Raw genomic sequence first — 21,109 nt, 5'->3', positions numbered from 1 at the left:
ACACACACACACACACACACACACACACACACACACACACACAGCCCTCTCAGGTCTTAGTGTTCATAATATCCCTAGTAGAAATGAAATTTATCCAATGCTGAGAATTTGGCAAATGTTTATAAGTCTTAACTGCAGTCTGTATTGCTTGTTAAGCTTTGCTAAATACATATTCTGTGGCCTATTTCTGCAGGTTCTGATTGAATCGGTTTGTTGTATAACAAATGGATTAAATGCCCCTACCTCAGGTCAGGTCAATCCATGGTTGTGCTTGCTCTGAACATGTGTGATTGAGGAGGGCAGTGGTCCTGCAGCTGCTGCAGCTATGCTGTGTTCCTCTGACTCAGTTCCTCAGCATCACCTCTGGCACATCCTGCACTGGTTTATCTTTCTTGACATTGTCTCTTTGAATCATTGAACATGGGATGTTTTAAACTAGAAAATCAGTTCTTCAAAAAGCTAGGATTTAATGGTATCTTCTCTCTCTCTCTCTCTCTCTCTCTCTCTCTCTCTCTCTCTCTCTCTCTCTCTGAGTTTAAAGACAAAATACATTGCCTTTTCACTTTTTCTTACATTCTATAGCTTGTAGAATGGCTAAAACTTATCCATCATAAGATTGAACTTTATGTATTTGGGCTTATATAGCACCAACTCATTAAGACATGGAACGTTTCCAGCTTCCTCTTGTTTATGTCCCTGAACTTTCTCCTTTGTCTGTGTCTATCCTGGTTTACAGCACAGAACATCACTTGGCCTTTTTTTCAGATGTCTTATATTCATTTATTCAGGTGTCTTAGAGTCACGTGACACATGTTCTTGGATAGCTAGGATTGAATCAAATGATTTTTATGGCCAGGCTTTGTTGAGTTTTTAAATTTACTTGTGAATTGTTTATATTCAAAACATGTATCCAAACCAAAGCAGATTTGGCTGAATTTCCCATTTTTCCTAGCTGAGTTAATTTTCAGTGTCTTTAGTTCATTACCTATGGTTGTTTTTAACTCTTTTTTTTTTTGGGGGGGGGGGTTCGAGACAGGGTTTCTCTGAATAGCCCAGCCAGGGAACTCACTTTGTAGACCAGGCTGGCCTCGAACTCAGAAATCCGCCTGCCTCTGCCTCCCGAGTGCTGGGATTTAAAGGCGTGTGCCACCACGCCCGGCGTTTTTTAACTCTTAGAAGTTCAGTGTTCTGCAGTTTCCTTGGGCTGTCTTTGCTACTGCTCTCCCTTTTCTTGCACATTTTCTTTGGCCAGTTCAGGGGGGAGGAGCTTTTGGAATTCTTAGCTCTTACTGGTTCATTTTCTGTATTTAAGCTAGGGGGAATTGGGGTTCAAGTGGGTGCTGGTGATTATTGTATTCATCTTTCATTTGTTGTCTTTTTTCTTGGTAGCATGACGGAAGTGGATCATTGCATGATGTTCAGCTCTCATTGCCATCCAGTCCAGAGCCAGAAGACGGTGATCAGACATATAAGGTATGGCTAGGTATTTACACTGAAGATTTCAGAGTTTTTACTATAAAATAATACAGCAGCAACATTTTAAGCTATGAATAATAGCGGTATCAAAAAACTAAAGCTTTTAGCAGGCTGTAGTGGCATATGCCTTAGATCCTACCACCCAGGAAGCAGATTTGAAGTCTGCCTGTGCTACACAGTGGGTTCAAGGCCAGCCCAGACAACTTAGTGATATAATGTCACAAAAATGATCTGAGATTGTAGCTTCAGTGGCTAAATACTTGTTTAACATCTGTAAGGCCATGCATGAGATCAATTCCTAGTCTAGGAAACAGGCCAACCTAGAGCTTTGCCATTGTACGAAGCTAAAACGGTAGTCCAGGGATGCTTTACTCTAAGTCATTCCTGGTCAGGTGGAAAGTGACTGGCCTCTGTAACTACTGTTGCTTATACCCATGCGTAATAATTATCAAAAAAGGCTTTCAGTGAAGTTAAAATGGTAGTAAGTATTTCATATATCCACAGAATTGAAGAAAGATTAAGATAATGAGATTACCTTTTACATGTTTGAAAATCTAATTATAAAATTCATGTATATTTTAATAAGTAATTGAAAGTATTATAATTCTCATGATTTTTAGATATTAGTAAATGGCTCTTTTACAACTATTTCTCAAGCATGCACAAATACTTTTGGTTCATTTAATATTTTCAAGTAAAGGTATTCACATCCCTTTTCAGAGGTTTAATTGTCCATGTTTGTTTGTCATTGCAGTAACACAATCTCAGATCACTACTGACTTCATATAATATAATGCTAAGTCTCAATTACACATGATCTGTAGAATAGCTGAAATTCTGCTTCATATGTCTTCCTTCTTCAATCTGAGAGCCAAACTGAGGGGTCAGCCCTGTGGTGTGACATAGCATTGCAGTATAAAGGAAAATGAGCTTTGGGCATGGCAAATGCTGCTTTCAGATGATTCAGATGGCTCAGGCTGGAAACAACTGGCCAGAGGCGCATAGGCTGCTTATTGTCTTCTAAAAGCCAAATGATATACAGAGGAATGGTAATCATAAGACACATGATTACACACAGTAGTTACATGGGTTAGTAATCTGGCCTTTTCCATTTGGTGCTACTCTGTTACTCTCAGCCATGCGATTCCACACAAAGTATTTCACATCAGCAGATCTGCAGAAGACTAGGTTTTATAAAACAGTTTCATATGTGCATCTAGTTTAAAACTAGTGATCTTGATAACCTTGAAGTATACTAAATTTCCTTAGCTTTGTGGCTGACTTCTTTTTTTCCTCACATCCTTTTTCTCTCAAATTTTATGAAATCTTGTATATGCAAAGAATTAACTTTGAGACAAGGTCTCAATTAGTCCAGGCTGTTCTTGACCTTGCTGTGTAGCTGAGGCTAATTTAGAACTCAGATCCTCCTGTGGTCACTTTGAACTACTGTGGTAACAAGTATGTGCCACCACACCGGGCCAGGAACTTGCTATAAAGAGACAAAACTAACTTCACCTTTTCACATTGCCGTTCTCTCATGGTTTGGTTTTTAATTTTTAAGTTGTCCATATGTTTAGTATTACATGATATACACATTGACACTGATATTAATTCGTGTCCTATTTCCTTTGTGTCTAGGCAGATCATTTGTTGTTTATTTCTTATTCAAGCATAGATGGATTAGTTTATTGTGTCCTGTGTTCTCTATTTCTTTTGATTCATAGCATTTTGTAATGTCATTCAAGCTAGAAACAGATTTGACTCCTTCCACTAGATGTAAGTTGCCTGTGATCACTCTTGGTTCAGGCTTCTCATGCAATGCCTTGAATGCAGCTTCTGCTTTGCAGTGCTGGCATGTCTAATGATGTTGGCTGGTGCCTTTCTCTTTAATTCTGGCAGCACTTGTCAGGACAGTGGATCTTTGAAGAACACTCCTTCCCTGGTACTCACATGGCATATTTATTTATCTTTTGCTGAGTTCTGAGCCAATCTTGAAAGTTCTACTATACATTAATTATACAGTTTTACTATACATTATATAGTTCTACTATACATTAATTTTCTGTTCCCTCTATCCTGCCCTTGATATTTTCTAACAGAAAACTGAGAAGTGTCCTTGAAATCTTAGTTGAAGTTAGTTTTCCATGGCGATTGCCTTTCCTGTATAACCTTTGGCCCAGTTTCTTTGTTATGTCAATGCAGAGCAGTTAAGCACATACCTGCTTGTAGTCAGGGTCATCATAAGTGCTGATCCAGGAGGGAGCTTGGTGAATATTAGCTGTTCCTTCCCTTTTCCCCATTGATTACATGCAGTTGCCATTAGACCATGAAACTACTTTAAAATTGTTAGTAGAAGATTTCCTTTAAGATGAACAAATAACTCATTCATTGCTTGACTTCACTGATGTTATACTTCCCATTAGAAAATTTCATATAACAGCATTTTTTTTCATATTTCAGAATGAAGATTTACTAAATGAAATAAAACAACTTAAAGAGGATATAAAGAAAAAAGATGAAAAAATCCAACTATTAGAGCAGCAGCTTGTAAGTATTATAACAGTCTAAAGCCAAGGCTCCTCACAGTGGGGCAGTGTTCGCTTTTATAAGACTGAGTGGGAGTGGAGTTTGATGTTAGTTTTGACTTTTGAAGGTTCATGTAGCATTATGTTCGGAGTACCTATGTTCCAGTAGAATATATGATTGAACTTTGACATAAAATACGAAGTATTCGTGTGAATTATTCTTTGTTGGGTCATTGTTGATGGCCTCTTTTGTGGGGATGTCAAGTTCTTCATTTTACCTTTGCTTACTGATGGAGAGTAAATGGCTTTCGTTCTGACACGTGTTGAGGAATGCGTACATTTGGGCATTTTATCTCTGTGAGCAGAGTGAGACTAAGTACTTGGCCTTATGTATTGTATTGTGTTATGCCGAAGGGATTCTAGAGACGTAACTTCATGTCTGTGGCAATGATAAAGGATTTCTCAGAGTAAGGCTTGCTTGAATCTTTATAATTTCATAGTTGTAATTTTAAATGTTCATAAGAAAACCATTTGTATAGTACTTTGAATTCAGTTATTAGATAGTTTGTAATAATTAAAAGGCTAGGTAAAAAAACTGCATAAAATTGCAAAAATCAAAATAATATTTATTGAAAGCCAAAAAACAATATGACAGCAGATTCAGCTTTATAAAATACTAATTTCATGGAGAATGTAAAGGCTATAACAGTGAACTGTGCTACTGAGGTCATATTACAGGTGTCCAACTCATGAATGGATAGGAACAGACAGATCAGGTATGGTTAAAAAGGCAGGTGATTTGAATTGTGTAGAGAATTTATTTTTGAATTGATAGTACTGCAGGTCAGTAAAGTCGGTGGGTCATTAAAGAGTCTCCTCAGGATGAACAGAGAAACAGACATGACATCTGGATTGTTTGTATGTAATACCCAGAAGAGTTCCATCAGAAATCCATTTTAAGAAATGCTCTTTGATGGTTGTTGCCACAACAGTTTCCCCAGAGAGTTACAAATAAACATCTTCTCTTATAGGGGACCATCATCAGCCTGAAGTAGAATTCCACCAAAGTCCAACTTTGTGAACCAATGAGTCTGTTAAGTTTCATTTCAGAGCATAGGTGAAGGGTTGTTTAAAGGAGCATGGGTGAGCCCACAGTGGCTACACCCCTGGAAATTCTCACCCCACTGCTGCCCAGATGGAATTCTCTCTTAGTTAATGCTCCAGAGAATATAAACTCTAGCACTCCCTCAAGACAACAGGGCCACAGTCATTTGGGCAGAGGTTAGTCTAGCTGGTGGGAGGGTACTGAAGGGTGTCTAGAATCTCAGGTGAACTAGTGGAACTTTTCCACCCTGTCTAACAAAGGAATGTCATCAGGCCCAGCCGTGAAAGTCTCTTGCAGGTAGTTACAGTTCACCTGATGAAGATCACGTGAAGGGTAGAGTGTAGTGCTTTACAACACCAGGGTCAAAATAGACCAGAAAAAGAATATAATTTTCAGTAGTATTCTTTTTATGCCCTTGATTTTTACATATATTTTACATCTAGATGTGATGTTATATACACACATAAAATTATATATAGTGAACTTTTTAGAGAGTTTAAGAGATTGCCAAGAGAAATTTTGACTATTTGAAGTTTAGCTTACCGGTTATCTCTTAAACACAGTTCCTGAAAAAGGAGAGATGATTGGGTAGACCTTGTCTGATGGAGGCATGTCTGCCATCAAAGTATCCAGAGCTGCACTGTACCGTGCCACTTGAGTCGGCCTGCTCTTCTATGACAGCCTCTAACTGCCTGTGTGTATGTGCAAAATTAAACCATTTTAAACATTTGTGGTTTTCTCCAGGCAACCCGATGTAACTGTCACCAGAAATCTAAAGAGGAAAAGTGTACATATGCTGATAAATATACCCAGACACCCTGGAGGAGGATGCCTGTAAGTCCCCTCGTCTTCACTCCTGTCCTTTGCTATTTTGGTGTGTTGCTTTGATTTTCAATCTAACCACTAATAATTTTGACTCTGCCATAGCTATTTTTTTCTTTAGGTGAGTGGCGCTTCGCTTGTCTCCTAGTTGTTTCGTGCTTTCCAAAGCTTCTCTTGTGTGCTCTATACAAGCGAATGTGCTGCTAATAGCTTTTCCATTCTGCATACTGTGGCCCATCTTATTGGAGTGTTTGCTCTTTTCCTATTGCATGTTTTTATGGGAGTAGTAATGCTGTTGTCCCACTTACACAGTCCATTTGGAAGGTGTGTGATAGAGAAAGCATATTCCCTTTTGTGTTGAAACTTTTCCAAATAGGTTTTATTATTATAATTATAGGCTATTGAGGGAACTAAGAAATATTAATACATGAAACATAGTTTGGGTGGTTTATTAGAAGCAGTAGGAAATAGCTACCTAAATATTATTCACTCTTTTTGAAGGTGTTTTATATCAAAATATATTTAGTGCTAAAAGTACCTTGAGTACTTGGAACTCACTTCAGGATGTCAGACATTATCCTACTATATAGAGACTTCTATTAATTAGAGCTTGCTATACTTTGAGATTCCTTTTGTGTTCTGTATTGTAACAGAGTCCCAGTAACACAGATTAATAGGAAAATAGAAAGTCTAATATAGTCAATCCAACTAAGAAAATATAGCTGTAAACCTTTAAATCTTCCACGATTGTTACTTTTGTTTCTTTTCATCCACTGTGTGATTGCATCTTGTGGAATGGTATGATCTTACTGGAAGGAAAAGTGAGGAATCAGAGAAGGAAATGCACAGAGAGACTCCTGTTCCTAAACAGCCAGTGGACTACCGAGTCACTGATAAAAACTGGTGCGAGGTCTGTGTAGGCCGGGGGCTTGGGAAGGTCTAGATAGCTGAGGAGTTTGGAAGGGGAAGATGACAGAGGCCTCTAAGAGAAGACGTGTGTAGCCAAAGAAAGCACCATTCTACTTTGACGTTGAAGGGTGTGGGAATGTAAATGTTTGGAGACAAGTCTGAGATGAAAGATTATATCAGTTTCTCTCTATATGATTATTTGATCCTTCTAGGGCCTCCAGTTTTCCCATAGGCTGTTGTAGGTTTAAACATCATTATTTGGTTTTTCTGTTAAGTATGAAAAGCTTCACTTTGCTTCTTCAGGGAAGTCATTAAACTTTATAATTTCCCTGCCTCACTGTTCTGAAACAGGATCTTAGTCTGCCTTTTTAAGTAACTGGTACAAAACAACTCCAGCGGATTCCTGATTCAGTTTTTACAGTCATCTTGGGAGAAGTAAAGGTCGGGATTGTAGCCAAGCACTGTCAAAAACTCAGACTTCAGCTTTCACCATTACTTTTTTATATCATAGACATCACCTGGCCACATTCCTTTGTTTTGGAGATAGGAATAAAAATCAAGGTATATAGTAAATAGCCCATTACATGTCTATAGCAAAAAAGTGGCTAGGACAGGACTATAATTTAGCACCCCTGACCAGGGGTCCATAGTCCCGCATCCCCAAAGCACATGGAAGAACCTTGCCAGAGGGGAGGTTTGAAAATGAGAATGGGAGGATTGTACCGTTCTTAACTACAGAACAGCTGGTACACTACAGCTAGTAACTACAGAACAGTTGGTAAACTACAGCTAGTAACTACAGAACAGCTGGTAAACTACAGCTAGTAACTACAGAACAGCTGGTAAACTACAGCTAGTAACTACAGAACAGNTACAGCTAGTAACTACAGAACAGCTGGTAAACTACAGCTAGTAACTACAGAACAGCTGGTAAACTACAGCTAGTAACTACAGAACAGCTGGTAAAGGCAAGGCTGCTGGGGTGGGGTGGAGTGGGTGGGTGGGTGGGTGGGTGTGGGGCAACAGTAAGTGCACAGTTAAGCTGGAACACCCACGAGTCCTAAGGGAAAATAGAAAGTTAGTGTGAAAGCTCATGTGCGTACAGTCAGAAAGTCTAATCTAGGAATTACTGTACTTTCACTGGGGTTCATTCAGTGGATAAATAAATGCATGTTCATTACTTCAGTAATATTTATGTATCTAGTTAATAATAAGTTTACTGTGTGATCTTTTTCCCCTGTTCATTGGTTTTCCTTTGAAATACATAATTTTGGAAACAGTTACTATAATTATAGTGATTTTCTTTTCACTCAAAAATTATACCTTGCTCCAGATGTTCTTTTTTTTTTTTTTTTTTAAAGATTTATGTATGTGAGTACACTGTCACTGTCTTCAGACGCACCAAAAGAGGGCATCAGATCCCATTACAGATGGTTGTGAGCCACCATGTGGTTGCTAGGAATTGAACTCAGGACCTCTGGAAGAGCAGTCAGTGCTCTTAACCGCTATAAAGGTTAAGAGCACTCCAATCTCTTAGATGATCTTTTAAAAGTAGGAGTTCAGCATATTTAGGCAGGGTGTAGGTAATAGAAATGTGGGGGTGCAGTGTGGTTCTTGTTTGAAAACTTTAGGGTTTTTTTTTTTAAGGCAGAAATTTTAGAAATGAAAAGGCTATTTAAGTATCATTTTAGTGTGAGTTGTTTTTGTTTTTTTTTTTTTTAATCTGCCTAGGCCTTTGAGAAGGTTGCAGATAATAATCTCTCACATTCACATTTTCTCATAACATCTTGAGACAGCTTATTCATTTTTGACACTGCTACATTCACCTGATGTACCTGTGAGAATTCTCTTGAACATTATCTAAACATGAAGGAAGAAATCTGCCTGAAGTGAAGGATGGAAAGGGTTGATGGCTGAGAGGTTTACTGACTAGGGTTTGTCAGAAGCCATGTAGGAGAAGGAAGGAAATGTGAAAGGCAGTAAGAGACAGATGACTGCCTGAGAAGGTGGCTAAGGGTGTCGGCTGGGTGGCAGAAAAGCAAGCACTTTGAAGCCAGCATGAATCTCCTCTGGAGATTTGAGTGAGTGGGCTTGGTATTCCCTGTGGCTACAACACACAAGAAATACTAAACAAGGCAGTAGAGCCAAGGGAAAGAAAAAGAGCATATACATACTTGTATGCATATTATTTTGTGCCAAGCTCTGTTCCACTGAGTGTAGAAAAAGACACGGCCCCAACTCACAGTAAGATTGCTTGTTTACTGTGACCAACAGTTTGTCTAGATGCTGGTAATTTCCCTGCACTCAAGGAAGCTTAAGCTGAGAAGCACTTGCATGGCTCAGGAATGCTGTGGGAGGCTGACGCTCTGAGAAACCAAAGGTCATCTTACTTTGTTTTTCTTTTTGTTTGAGACGTGGTTTCACTCTTTAGCCCTGGCTGCCTGGAATTCCCTGTGAATACTAGGCTGGCCTTGAACCCAGCAGAGTCTCAAGTGCCTGTGTTTCCTGAGTGTGGAGATTAAATCACCAACAAGCCCAGATGAAGGTTCACTTTAAATATATAAAGTTACAGATGTAGCTGTGGTTGGTGCAGTCCTGTTGACCCCAGCACTTGGAGGCTGATGTAACAGGAGAGCCAGACGTCCAAAGCAAGTCTGTGCTTTACAGCGGACCTGTTGCTTTTCTCAGAGGTCCTCTTTACTGATCTTGTACTAGCCCATTCTTAAGAACAGCATTATTTAACATTGAGTTCCAATAATAATTAAACAAAAAGACAGCATGAATTTGAGAAGGAGTGGGGGCATATAGGAAAAGTTAGGAAAAGGGAAATGATGTGATTATATTTAATTGGAAAATTATTAAATAAATTATTTGGATGAAAAAACATAGGACAGGAACGAAATTTTATTACCCTGTGTACGTCCAATATTGTTTTAAAACTGTTTAAGCTTAATATTTAGATATAGGAAGTCAGTTTGCACATTAAATTCAAAATTATCCTGATGTATTCTTGTTATCAGTCAGTCATTTATTTGAGCACCTTAACGTAAGTAATTACAAAAATGAATCCTCAGTCTCCATCAGACAGCAAGGAAGGTTTAAAGAATCTGTGTCCTGTCACATCATCAGCTGCCCTGGATCACTATTAAAACAAGTGTGGGACTATGTCGACTGTCACGTCATATGGAAAGGCTTGTACCAGTTAAAACTGTTCACAGTTGTACCTAATTCTACTTCTCTCTACTGGTTTAATAGTTGAGTATTGCATATGAGAGAGTTAAGGGAAAATGATCTGGCATATATTTCAAAATGTTCTGTTGGAGTAATTTCTAACATATAATAATCTTAGTTCATAACACTGCATATAGGAGAGACATACAACATCAATTCAAGAGTAGAATAATATGTGTTGTCAGCAGTCATTTTCCTGCTTATGCAGTAGACTCATGATGTCAAGGTTTCCCAGTATATCTTTATAAAATCTGAAGCCTATCACAAATGCATCCCAAAAGGCATGGGTTTTTAAACATTAATGTTTATAATTTTACTAGCAAGAAACCTATTTCCTTTTTCTTAGGCCTGGGAGATAGGATGACAGAGTAACTGAAACAACAGTATATCTCACAGATTTCTCTTTTGAGTAATCTCCCATGGGATTTTCTTTTGAGACCAATGGTTTCCTGATTTGGAGCCTGGACAGGATATTGGTTAACATTTCTGTCCTGTACTATCCAGATTTTAAACTCAGATTTGCCATGTTCCTCTTCACTGGGAGTTGCCATATTACAACTCAGAGATATGTATGTGTATATTTGAATATATTTGGAGATAGTTACTCAAAGGAAATTAAAGAATTTATTTCATTGCCAAATGTTCTTATTTATATATTTAGTGTTGTATTTATATTTGCCACTTGAAAGGGTTTGTGTGTGTGAAACTACACACACACACACACACACACATCCTTGCACCAGTATTTGAACAAGTGACTTCTGTGAGGTGGTCACACGATTGCTTTTACATAGTGTTATGTTAATCATTTCAGGCATCAGGTTTTGCATATAGCATGTGCCAGCTACCTTTATAAATACTGGCTGGAGCCTCCTGTGCTTCTGAGAGTTCACATTCTGACAGGTAGAAGTCTGCACACAAAAGATTACTGTTCATGTCTTACTCTGTTACAACAGTCACGTTGTGCATTTTGTAGTTATATATGAAATCAGTACCTGACTGAAATTATTTTTCAAAGCCAATAACATTCTACATGACTCTTATAGCCATCTACTGATGTGTTTATAAGTATCTGACATTCAATTTGGATTTATTCCAGACGTTGTGAAGCTGTTTTGAGTATGTGAAGAAGCAGTGTTTGCTGTGAAGACTTAGAAAACAGGCTAAAGCATCATAGTTTGCCTGTATTTGGACCATTTTATTTGTGTGTTGTGATTTTATCTGTGGTTATCTTTTAATATCCACAAATAATGTGTTTCTGATTATGTGGTGTTCAACATCCAACATACAGATAGATGTCTTCCAATTTTGATAAAACATGATTAAGTTAAATTAAGAACCTTTAGTTACTCATAGTAAAAAGCATGTGTCACCTATGTCTTGCATGTCACACTTTGTAAGAACCTACCTAATTATTTCTAACCCTAGCTTTCTTTATTTTTTTTGTTCTAATCTTTTGAAAAATCTATAACTTGAAAAGAAAAATTTTGCGCTAATGTTTTATTTCCTGATTCATAAACTAATATTTCTATGTGTGAATACATATAATTTATCTTCCCTTCTATAGTGCTCTTCTGCAAAATAATAAGCTGATACTTAAAAGTATATGATGGTGGGGCTTATGCATACCATAAAGGCTTATTTGTGTGTTGCCTACGAAGAGGTGTGGAGTTCTGAGATATTTTCTGTAAAATATTTGACAACTAGATTTTGAATTCTGATATGTTATTAGTTTGAGCTGCCTGTATGTTAAAAAATGAAATTTACTTCTCATTAACACTGTTGCTGTGTTATTTTAAAAGCGAAGACAAATGTTTCTCTGGTTCCCTTCTTCATTATGCCTTCCTACCCCATCTCTTTCTGCACAGGGTGGGTATTGTGCACCCTCCTTCTCTCCTTGGCAGGGCTCCTTCCAGGGGATGCCACGGACTGTACCACCGCACCGCAGACAGAGTGAGTCTGTGTCTCTCACTCCCATCCTGCTCTGGCTTCCCCTCCATGGTATTTCCCTGCTGCATGGCCCCTCCCTCTCCAGTACCTTCTGCCCCTCCCAGGCATCTGCAGGCACCTGCTCCAGGAGCACTCCCCGTGCTCTGCTCTCCTAACCTTTCCCTGACTGCATGCAAACAAACCTCCATTGTGGCTTCCTGGAAGCTGCCAGAGGTTAATTTCACTGTAATGCTGTTGAAACCTTTCACTGGTGACCCTAGACCTGCTGGCATGCATCTGTCTTTAAATAGATCTTACGAAGATCATGAACTGTATAAGATAAAATTATGTCTTACCTATTTACTTTGAAAATGTGCACAGATTTGATGGACAGATGCATACTGTTTAGGGGTCAGGCTTACTAGACCATTGCACACTTAAATATCTCCTCATCAAAGGCTTTAACTGTATTTAATTACCATCTCAAAAATCTTTTAAAAATTTCAAGGCCATTTTAAAACCACTAATGTCTTTTATAATTTGTTAGCTGCTTCACCTCATAGAAGCAGTGGCGTTGAATATGCATGGTTTACTAACACTTTTAATGATTCAGTTATTACAAGACCTGCCACACGGCTTGACTGCTTTAGATTATATATTTTACTATACCTGGTAAGTTGGCTGTATTTTATCTTTTTTTGAAAAGTCACCTACCCCCAAAAGCTAATATAGTGAAAAAAGAGTCAATCAGAGCTAGTTCTACACCTTCTCCAGAGCTAGTTCTACACCTTCTCCATGGTTTATTCTGTGATTTCTACCATTGTTTTCCACTGATTTTTCCTTAAGTAAAGTATCAGGAGTCCTAAGGGAAATTTTAATCAATTTAGAATAAAATTTATTTTTTGAAAAATTATACCAAAATTATAAATAAGCTGCATGAATTCCAGATTAAAATAAGGATTGGTTGTATGATTTGGCTCTGGTAACCTCTCAGGAATGAGTGGGATATGCCTTTCTGTAGAGATTTTCACAGGATGCTTGTAGCCATAGCTGTAGGATCATTACATGCCCTTCAGTATCACTCACTGAGTTTGAGAGGTTCTTTTGGAAGAGAAATAGGTTTTAACTGCTATACTGAGATTCACTCCTGGGGCTAGGTGTTACCATATGCTAGCAAAGCTATTTTTCTACTTCCTTTAGGTTGTGTGTGAGAGACAGATGAAGGCCATGAGGTCATAGCAATGAACCCAATATTTTTTTCAGAGACAGTTAAGATTAGGTCTTAGTTTTTTTCCTGTACTAAATGAACATTCAACGTGATAATACCTGTTTCTGCATTTACGTAGTTTTCCGTTCCCGGCACTCAGTTTTTATAGAGGTTGATTATAAATAATAGGCAGGAGTTAAGGAGTATCTCTCTCATTGTAGTGTTTGATTTTAAAGCTTCTTTCTGACACCCGCTTGAGCACTGACTAGAGTGTACTGTTTATCATCAAGTACAGAGGCCGAGAGTGTGGCTGAGTCTTCAGAAGCAGCAGTTTGGTTTTTATTTTGAGTTGTAAGAGTGAGGGGTAGATGTGAAAAGTGGTAGATAGAGTGAGGAAGGTAGCCTGTAGTAAGCAGACACTGGTAGAGAGAGTATGGAAGGTAGCCTGTAGTAAGCAGACACTGGTAGATAGAGTGAGGAAGGTAGCCTATAGAAAGCACACAGAGCGTGAGAGCATCAGTTATTAGGAGTATGTACCCAGGCCATTTCACAAAGCTGCACTGGCCAGAAATCTTGCTAAATTTAAGAATAACTCTAGGAAATGGAAAGAAGTATAGAAGTTCTTGGCTTTTACATGGCTTTCTCTAGAACTGATGAGTTGTATTCTTTTGTATTTCTTATTAAAAATGAATACTAATACTTACTTTGTACTTCCTTTCTTTTGATTTCAAATAAAATGTTTATAGGCTACAGAAAATAATCTTTGTTTCGGTATGTAGAGACCCTTCCTGCGGTGTCTGTGGAGACCTCAGTTAAGTGACCTGAGATACCCCTTCCACGCTAATGTCCACCTGCATTGGACTGAAAATGATGCAATTCCTTCTGTAGAGTAGGAAAAAGTAATAAAAACAATTGTTTCTGGCAAGTAGAGGGCCTTAATGACAAGTCCAGATAGTGTCTCCTGCCATTCCTGGTGCTTCAAAATCATATTTAAGAATGACACCCATTTGTTGCTACACCTAACATAAGAATTTTCTCTTGCTTATGTCACTTAAAATTACTTAGTAATACTCTGTATGTTTTCTGTGTAAAACAGCTTGAATGGAAAGAAACGGACACAAATCATATAAAGTACATTTCCATCAGTCCTAACAGTTCAGCATTTTTGGATGTGTTTCTTGATGCCTAAATTTATATTCTTATAATTATATTTATATTGACATGGTGGAATTTATAGCCTGCCTATTTTCTATAACTTACTCTCTGCCTTTTCACTCTTTTTTTTTGGCTCAAGAATTATGTCTCAGGGTCCATAGCCTTAATCTAATAATTACTGCATTTTTAAAATTATTTCCAAAAATATTTGGAAACATGTATAGTTTATAAAGTATAGCCACATATTTAAGAAAAGGATAAATATAACATTGAATATGTAGGTGTTTTATTTGAATTCTCACTTTATCTGCACATAACTCATAGAGCTATTAATTCTTATATTATCGTCAGAAATGTAAATCAACTAATCAGAGTGATGTTGCAACTTGTTCAGGATAAATAAACATACCAAAATTGAATTTCATTCTAAATCCAGAGCCTGCATCTTACAGTTTATTGTAGATGACCCTTTCCTCTGATAAACAATATAATGGGCTCATTATAAAGGAGCTAAAAGATCTAAATAGTTTTATGTACTTCCTTCTAGTCTTTTATAAAGAGATAATCTTTTGTAGTTCCCGATGCTTTTGAATCATATAAACATGTTTCACATAGTATAACTTGAAATCACTCTTTTTTGGTAGATGACAATGTATTTGAGAGTAATTATAATTGAATCTTTTTCTTTTAGTACATGTAAATGACTGCGGTGCATTTTATCTTTGTATCATCCAGTGCCAGTGCTTCATTAGGCAGAGCTCCGGAAATCATTTGCTAAACTCTGTGTGTGTGCTCACTAGGGGCAGTTACCATGCATATTCCAACTGCCAGACATACTGGTAGGCTTGATGTACATGGCCCACTATGATTGACTCCCAAGACGTGGTGTCAATCAATTCTGTATGCTTGATTGCATCAGCTGTTGTGCTTTTATGAACAATTAGCTTTGGGAGTTACTTTTCATAAAAATAAAATGTTTTGTTCAAATGGAAACTAGGGTCATTTGGTAGAAACTGAACTAAGTCGGTTGTACATTAAGGCAGTTTTTGTCTGTAATGTCATACAACTTTTGAAGTCAATTCCAGATGCTCTCTGGCATAATGATTGGTTGGTTAGTTAGGAAGGTGCACCTAACTTATGGTCTGGCAGGACTTCCCACAAACCTAGCTATGTGTTAGATTCTGCCAGTACTGAGCGTGTGGCAGAGGCAACCTTTAGCATTTTCTGTGTGAAGCTTTTTGTGACACCCTCTCTGCCAGTGGTGAAAGTGTTCCTTTAGCCAGTTCCTGTTGCTGAGGTGGTGGTGTGGCAAACCACACCCTATTCTGCTAAACTAAGTCGGTTGTACATTAAGGCAGTTTTTGTCTGTAATATCATACAGATATTTTCTCCCACAGTACTCCGCATCTGCTAGGTGGATGTGATAGATTGAAGTCCGTCACTCCCAGTGACTGTGCCTCTGCAGTAAATGCAGTCACTCTTAATCTCTCTGATAAGTTAAAAGCAGTTAACTCAATCTCTGTAGTTTTAAAGTAATATACATAATAATCATATGTCCTCTTAAGTTTTTTTTTTTAAGATCTGGAGGTGCCATTCTGAAATATAGAGGACAAAAGAGTATTCCTAGTTTTCAACATCACCAGGAACTATGATTAAATTTATTTGAAGCTATTTAGAGAGGGGCTAAGTTAAATATTTTTGTCTTTACAGTGATGTGTGGAAGGTCTTGTATCATTTATAACATCATTTCTAAGTTAAATACAGTTAGTTATACCTTTAAGAGGTCTGTAGTGCCATTGCAGCATTAGAAACAAATTAGCAAATACTAAGTTTATTTAGCTTTGTAATGTGCTATATACATTTTTTAAATTACTAATTTTTTTTTTACTTTTTTCTATCTTCATAAGGGATTATATGAGGCCTAGTCTCCTTAGGTTTTTGGAATATTAGTGTAAAGTTGTTTCAAAATTCTTTTCAGTTTTGTGTTTGGTAAAATTCAACTGATCCCTTTGTATAAGAAATGTTAAACATACTTTTTATGAGCATGAATATTTGTACTAACTTGTAAACCACTTTTGCAACAACGTATAAATCTATCAAGTATGACTCAGTATGTGAAACTATACTTTTTACAATAATGAGTAGTGCTTAGGAAACCAGGCAGAGCAAACACCCTTGGCTGCTGCCCAGTCATGGCGATTCTCAGTGTTCTGTCTGGTCTCTGATGCCATTGTCCTGTCTTTTTCTTGTCTCTGCTCTCCCATTGTGCCATTGGCAAGGAGTTGAGAAGTTAGTCCATTACTTCTCTGACAAAGCGTGGTACAGTACAATTTCAGATTTTTTTCCTACCACCTTCCTCATGGTCACGTTTTGCTTTTCCGTTTTCTCCCAGTTTGCATGGTGCATGTCAGAGCGTGCATGCAAGAGATTACAGGCATGATACAGGTGGCTTCATTTCCATCTTCCCTTTAAATATTAAAGTGTATTTAATAATAACAATAAACTTGTGTGTAGCCCAGAAAGTGATTGCAGGTATTTCATGTGTATTATGTAATAGCAATTTTATACTTGATTATTTCCTGTTTTCTACTTTACAGACTGTGGACATTTTTACTCAGGGCCTGACACTTTAGCTGCCATCTTCTTGCTAGTAACTGAAGGGAAATGATGGTTAGGAAAGCCAACATGATAATTCTAGAGACTTTGGGGTTGTGATGAAACAGTAATGATGAAGAGCTTCCCTTGGGCTTTCTTCCAGTGAGTCATCATGGAGCCACCTCTGTCCAGACAGACTGCTCTACCAGTGGGTTTGGGCTTGATGTGTCTAATTGTTATTCTTTCTAGGTGAGAATCAACTCAAGCAAGTGGGATGTTTTTCAGGAAAGCTATTACCTGTATGCTGGCATTGAATATGTAGATCTCGTGCACTACATCACATTATATTGTGAAAGCCCATGAATGTATAACTGCTAACCAGATAACAGGACAGTGATGTTTTAGTGCTACAGTTAAAAACCTCTGATGCTCTAAAATAGATCTTTGCCACTTGCCGACGAGGTGTGTTATGTTTGAACATCACTTCATTAAACGTCTGTGTACACATTTAGAAAAAGAGGAGGCCTTTCTTAATAGCCTTCCAATCAAGAGTCTCGTGAAAAGTAGCCAGCATGCAGGCAAACTTGGAATTGGGGTTTCTATGCTTGGGCAGAAGGAAACCTTGCTTCCCAGTCTGGAGTAGAACATTTCTCCAGTACTTGTAAATGCCTTACATTATGTCAAGAACCTGATAGTCATGCTTTTATTTGAAGAAATTTAATTACGAAATTTCATTTCAGGGCACTGTGATGATTTGCTCAGTATCTCACCAATTGTAAGGAATAGATGCAAAGTCAAACTAACATCGGTCTGGTTTTAGAAGCCGAGTAATTCAGTGCTGTGTTTGACTAACTAGCTCCATTGTAGAGCCATCTGATAAGTCGTTCACAGTTTTAATATACTTTAATGTTCTAACTCTAGTTTCTTCAGTCAAGAAGGAAATAAAGGAGTCTTAGCTTTGACATCATAATATACATGGCTACTGTTGATTTAACTGTGGCTAACTGATTGAACCATGCATTTGAATCTAGAAATCTCATATCTTGTAGCAAGTAATTTATTTTCATGTGGTAAAGATCTGTTTATTCTACCAGTCCCATTTACAAAAGACATATACCTTGAACCTCTCATGCTTATACTCTCTAATTACCACAGGTGACACGTGTCAGGAAACCCTGTGCTGCGTGGTTCTCTTGTATAGTCAAACTGTTTCAGCTGGAATAGGGAAACAGCTAATTGCCTGTTGAGATCGTTTTTCCAGCCTCCTGAGCCAGAAGTGCCTATTCAAGTTAAAACAAAACAAAACAAACAAAACCCACTCGATGGCTAAGCTCCTAGGTCATTATAAAAGATATTTCTGTTCAAGTTAATATGTAATTAACATCAAACATTTTAAGAAAAGCAGGATTATTTTCTATTATCCAGACTTATTTTTCCATTAGTTTCTAGGGGTTGATTTTTTATTTGACCGTTAATGATCTATTATTGACATACATAATGAGTCATTCTTGCTAGTTTATGGCCAATTGAGCCGTTCATGAATACACAGCTAATGCTCTCTAGTTCATTCCTTAGCAAGTATTCATCACTACTATGGAACAAATACTCGGAGCACTGACTAGTATGAAACACAAAGTGTGACAGTGCTTGCACAAAGAGACTCGTTGCCTCCACCAGTGACCTTTGCCAGCCGTCCACATAGGCACTTGAGGTCATCAGGGAAGAGGACCATCAAGCCCTGCACCGTTCCCCAGCAGTGCCATTTGCTGCCACATTGCCTTTACCCCGAGGGCTTTGTAGAATCTGTAGAATTTGCACTTTGTAGAACAGTGACGTTTATTTAAAACTCTTATGTGAGACTTGGAGTTGCAGAGTCTAGGTAGAGGGTCTGGACATCAGTCTACATTTGAGAACTTTCCTTCCAAAGCCTCCACATGTTCCAAGGACAGAGTACTAAGTCTCACTCATCTGCTACTACAGGAGGATTCCTGAATCCCCCAATGGTTGGATTTCTGTTGCTTTAGGTTATGGGTGCTGTGAGCCTCTAAAGGCCATGAAATGCAAGGACTAGTTGGTACTTTCTGGGAGACCTTGCCCAGATAACAGGCAATACTGTAAATTTCCTTCTCCTAAAGTCTGGGTGGCCTGTCTTACTGCCCAATAGTATGCTGACTTTACACTTAAAACTTTACTTGAGCTGTTGGTGATAGCTCAGTTGGTGTTGATAGCTCACTACCTGACTAAATACTTAGAGGTTCTTCCCCTCGTTGAGTGTTTCTGGTTCCACAAAAGTGAGATCCTGAAGTGCTCTGAAGCCGCAGATCTTGGCTTAGCATTCACCAGGATCTCTCAGCATCCAGCATGCTGAGTTAGGCCGCTTGGCAGAGTGCCTATTAGGCCAGCCTTGTCTATTCCCCAGCAGGGTTCTCCCCACTGTCACAGCATCTAAGTGAGAGAACAGTGTGGGTTCCTTAGTCGTGGTCATGACACAGACCAGGTCTCAGCAGGCCTTCCTTTCCAGATAGGAAGGAACCTGACCATTTCTGCTCTCCCTTTAAAAACTCCGTCCAGTCATGTGCACATTTTGTATGTTTTCTCTCCAGTCAGGCTTTTATTTTCTTTTGGATCACATGTTGTCAGAAGTGGTTTTGTTGCTTATTTTGCCTGCTCTACTTAAGGAGCTCTGTCAGGCATGGGACTGTCGAGTGGCCGCCTCTGGCTTTGCTCACTCTCAGCACTGCATTTTAACACACATGTGTGTTAGCAGGTAGCTTGCTGATTGTTAGTGCCAGTCCAGTCCATGGTAGGATGCTTCCTCACTGTTGTCTCCTTAGCTCTTACAGTAGAGCAATTTTTTTTTACATTTCCTTGAAAGAGACCTTTACTCTTCATAATAGTGGAATTTCCTGAATTACAGCTTTCAAACATAAGGCAACCATTTTAGAATAGGAACATTAGTTATATTACCAAAAATAATTTTTATGAAGTGTAAACTTTACATTATTTACCTTATAAAAATGACTGTTTATTTCTAATTAGATGATAATTTAGATTTTATTTGTGTAACTAGTCTTATTTCCTCAGATAAAGACTCAGCATGCTGTATTCTTAGAAGCTTTGTCACTTTCTACTTGTCAGTCTTGTAACTGGAGTTTTGTTCTGTTGGATACATGCAGTGAGTCTTCTGCCCACTGTCTTTCCGTAGGGAGCGTGAGAAATCTGCAGTGTGAGTAGACATCTCAGATTCAGTCAGTGGCCTTCTGGAGGGGTGGCTCTCTGACTGCTGTGTCTTAACAAGAAAAGGAGATTTTTGCAGGCCAGGAGCACATTTTTGTTCGTAGGGCAGTAAACATTAAAAAGTCATTTTTAAAAATTGTCACTGATACTTTCAGTTTTTCAATTGCTTTAAGATCTTTTACATTGGTATGAGAAAACGCTATTCTATTTGGAGATGAGAAAAGGAAACAAGGGCCCTGTGCATGGCCATCAGTGCTGCTGCTCTCCAGGCCTCGCCTCAGGGAGATCTTGACTCCCTGTGTATGGCCCTGCTTGATCTGTCTGTAAATCTTTTCCAAATGTTTGATGGCTTTTATAGACTTACTAGGACACCTTCAGGAGGATCCGCTGACATTTTATTCATCTCCATGGGAACAGGTTGTGACTGACTTTGAAGTCTGGAATAGTTAGCTTTGGGCAGTAATGGGCTAGCTTTATTTTAAACATTCTACAGTTAGAGTTAATGTCATATCTGTTTCTCTGTACAGATTAATTTGACTATTGTTTTGCCTTTTAAATAGGTTTTTTTCCTTAAAGATGGTAATGAATGCATCCATATGCTTTGAACATTCTCATCCCCTCGGTCCCCCCTATCCCCTCCCAGGTTTGCTTGCATCTCTACACCCAACCTTGTATTCTTTCTAAAGAGTAAAAGTAAAATAACCTATCAGTCCAATTTGTCTGCCTGCCCATGTTCTCCTCGGTTTATGGCCTTCCACTGCAGCTTGGCTAACTTCTCAGGGGTAGCATCCTTAAAGGGAATGGACACCTCCCCAGAGCTGGCAGGTGGTTCACCATCCTTAAAGGGAATGGACACTTCCCCCAGAGCTGGCAGGTGGTTCACCATCCTTAAAGGGAATGGACACCTCCCCAGAGCTG

At 38.4% G+C, this 21,109-nt stretch overlaps 1 protein-coding gene across 10 annotated transcripts in view; it reads left to right on the top strand.

Moving 5' to 3' along the window:
- Ccser2 (coiled-coil serine rich protein 2) overlaps positions 1 to 21,109 on the top strand; it is a 95,957-nt gene that overhangs the window by 68,408 nt on the left and 6,440 nt on the right. For 5 of the 10 annotated variants that reach the window (XM_029469325.1, XM_021181385.2, XM_029469324.1 and 2 more), the window contains 3 exons: positions 1,390 to 1,473; positions 3,937 to 4,023; positions 5,851 to 5,940. In XM_029469325.1, the coding sequence (XP_029325185.1) occupies positions 1,390 to 1,473; positions 3,937 to 4,023; positions 5,851 to 5,940 (261 nt within the window). Of the gene's footprint in view, positions 1 to 1,389; positions 1,474 to 3,936; positions 4,024 to 5,850; positions 5,941 to 11,936; positions 12,070 to 16,638; positions 16,679 to 21,109 lie in introns of all 10 variants that reach the window. The other 5 variants (XM_021181387.1, XM_021181390.2, XM_029469328.1 and 2 more) reach the window with 4 other exon arrangements.

The sequence above is a fragment of the Mus caroli genome, chromosome 14, assembly GCF_900094665.2.
Source record: "Mus caroli chromosome 14, CAROLI_EIJ_v1.1, whole genome shotgun sequence".
NCBI classification, from domain to species: domain Eukaryota; kingdom Metazoa; phylum Chordata; class Mammalia; order Rodentia; family Muridae; genus Mus; species Mus caroli.
The sequence above is the reverse complement of the archived record's forward strand: the minus strand, read 5'-3'. Positions and strand labels throughout refer to the sequence as shown.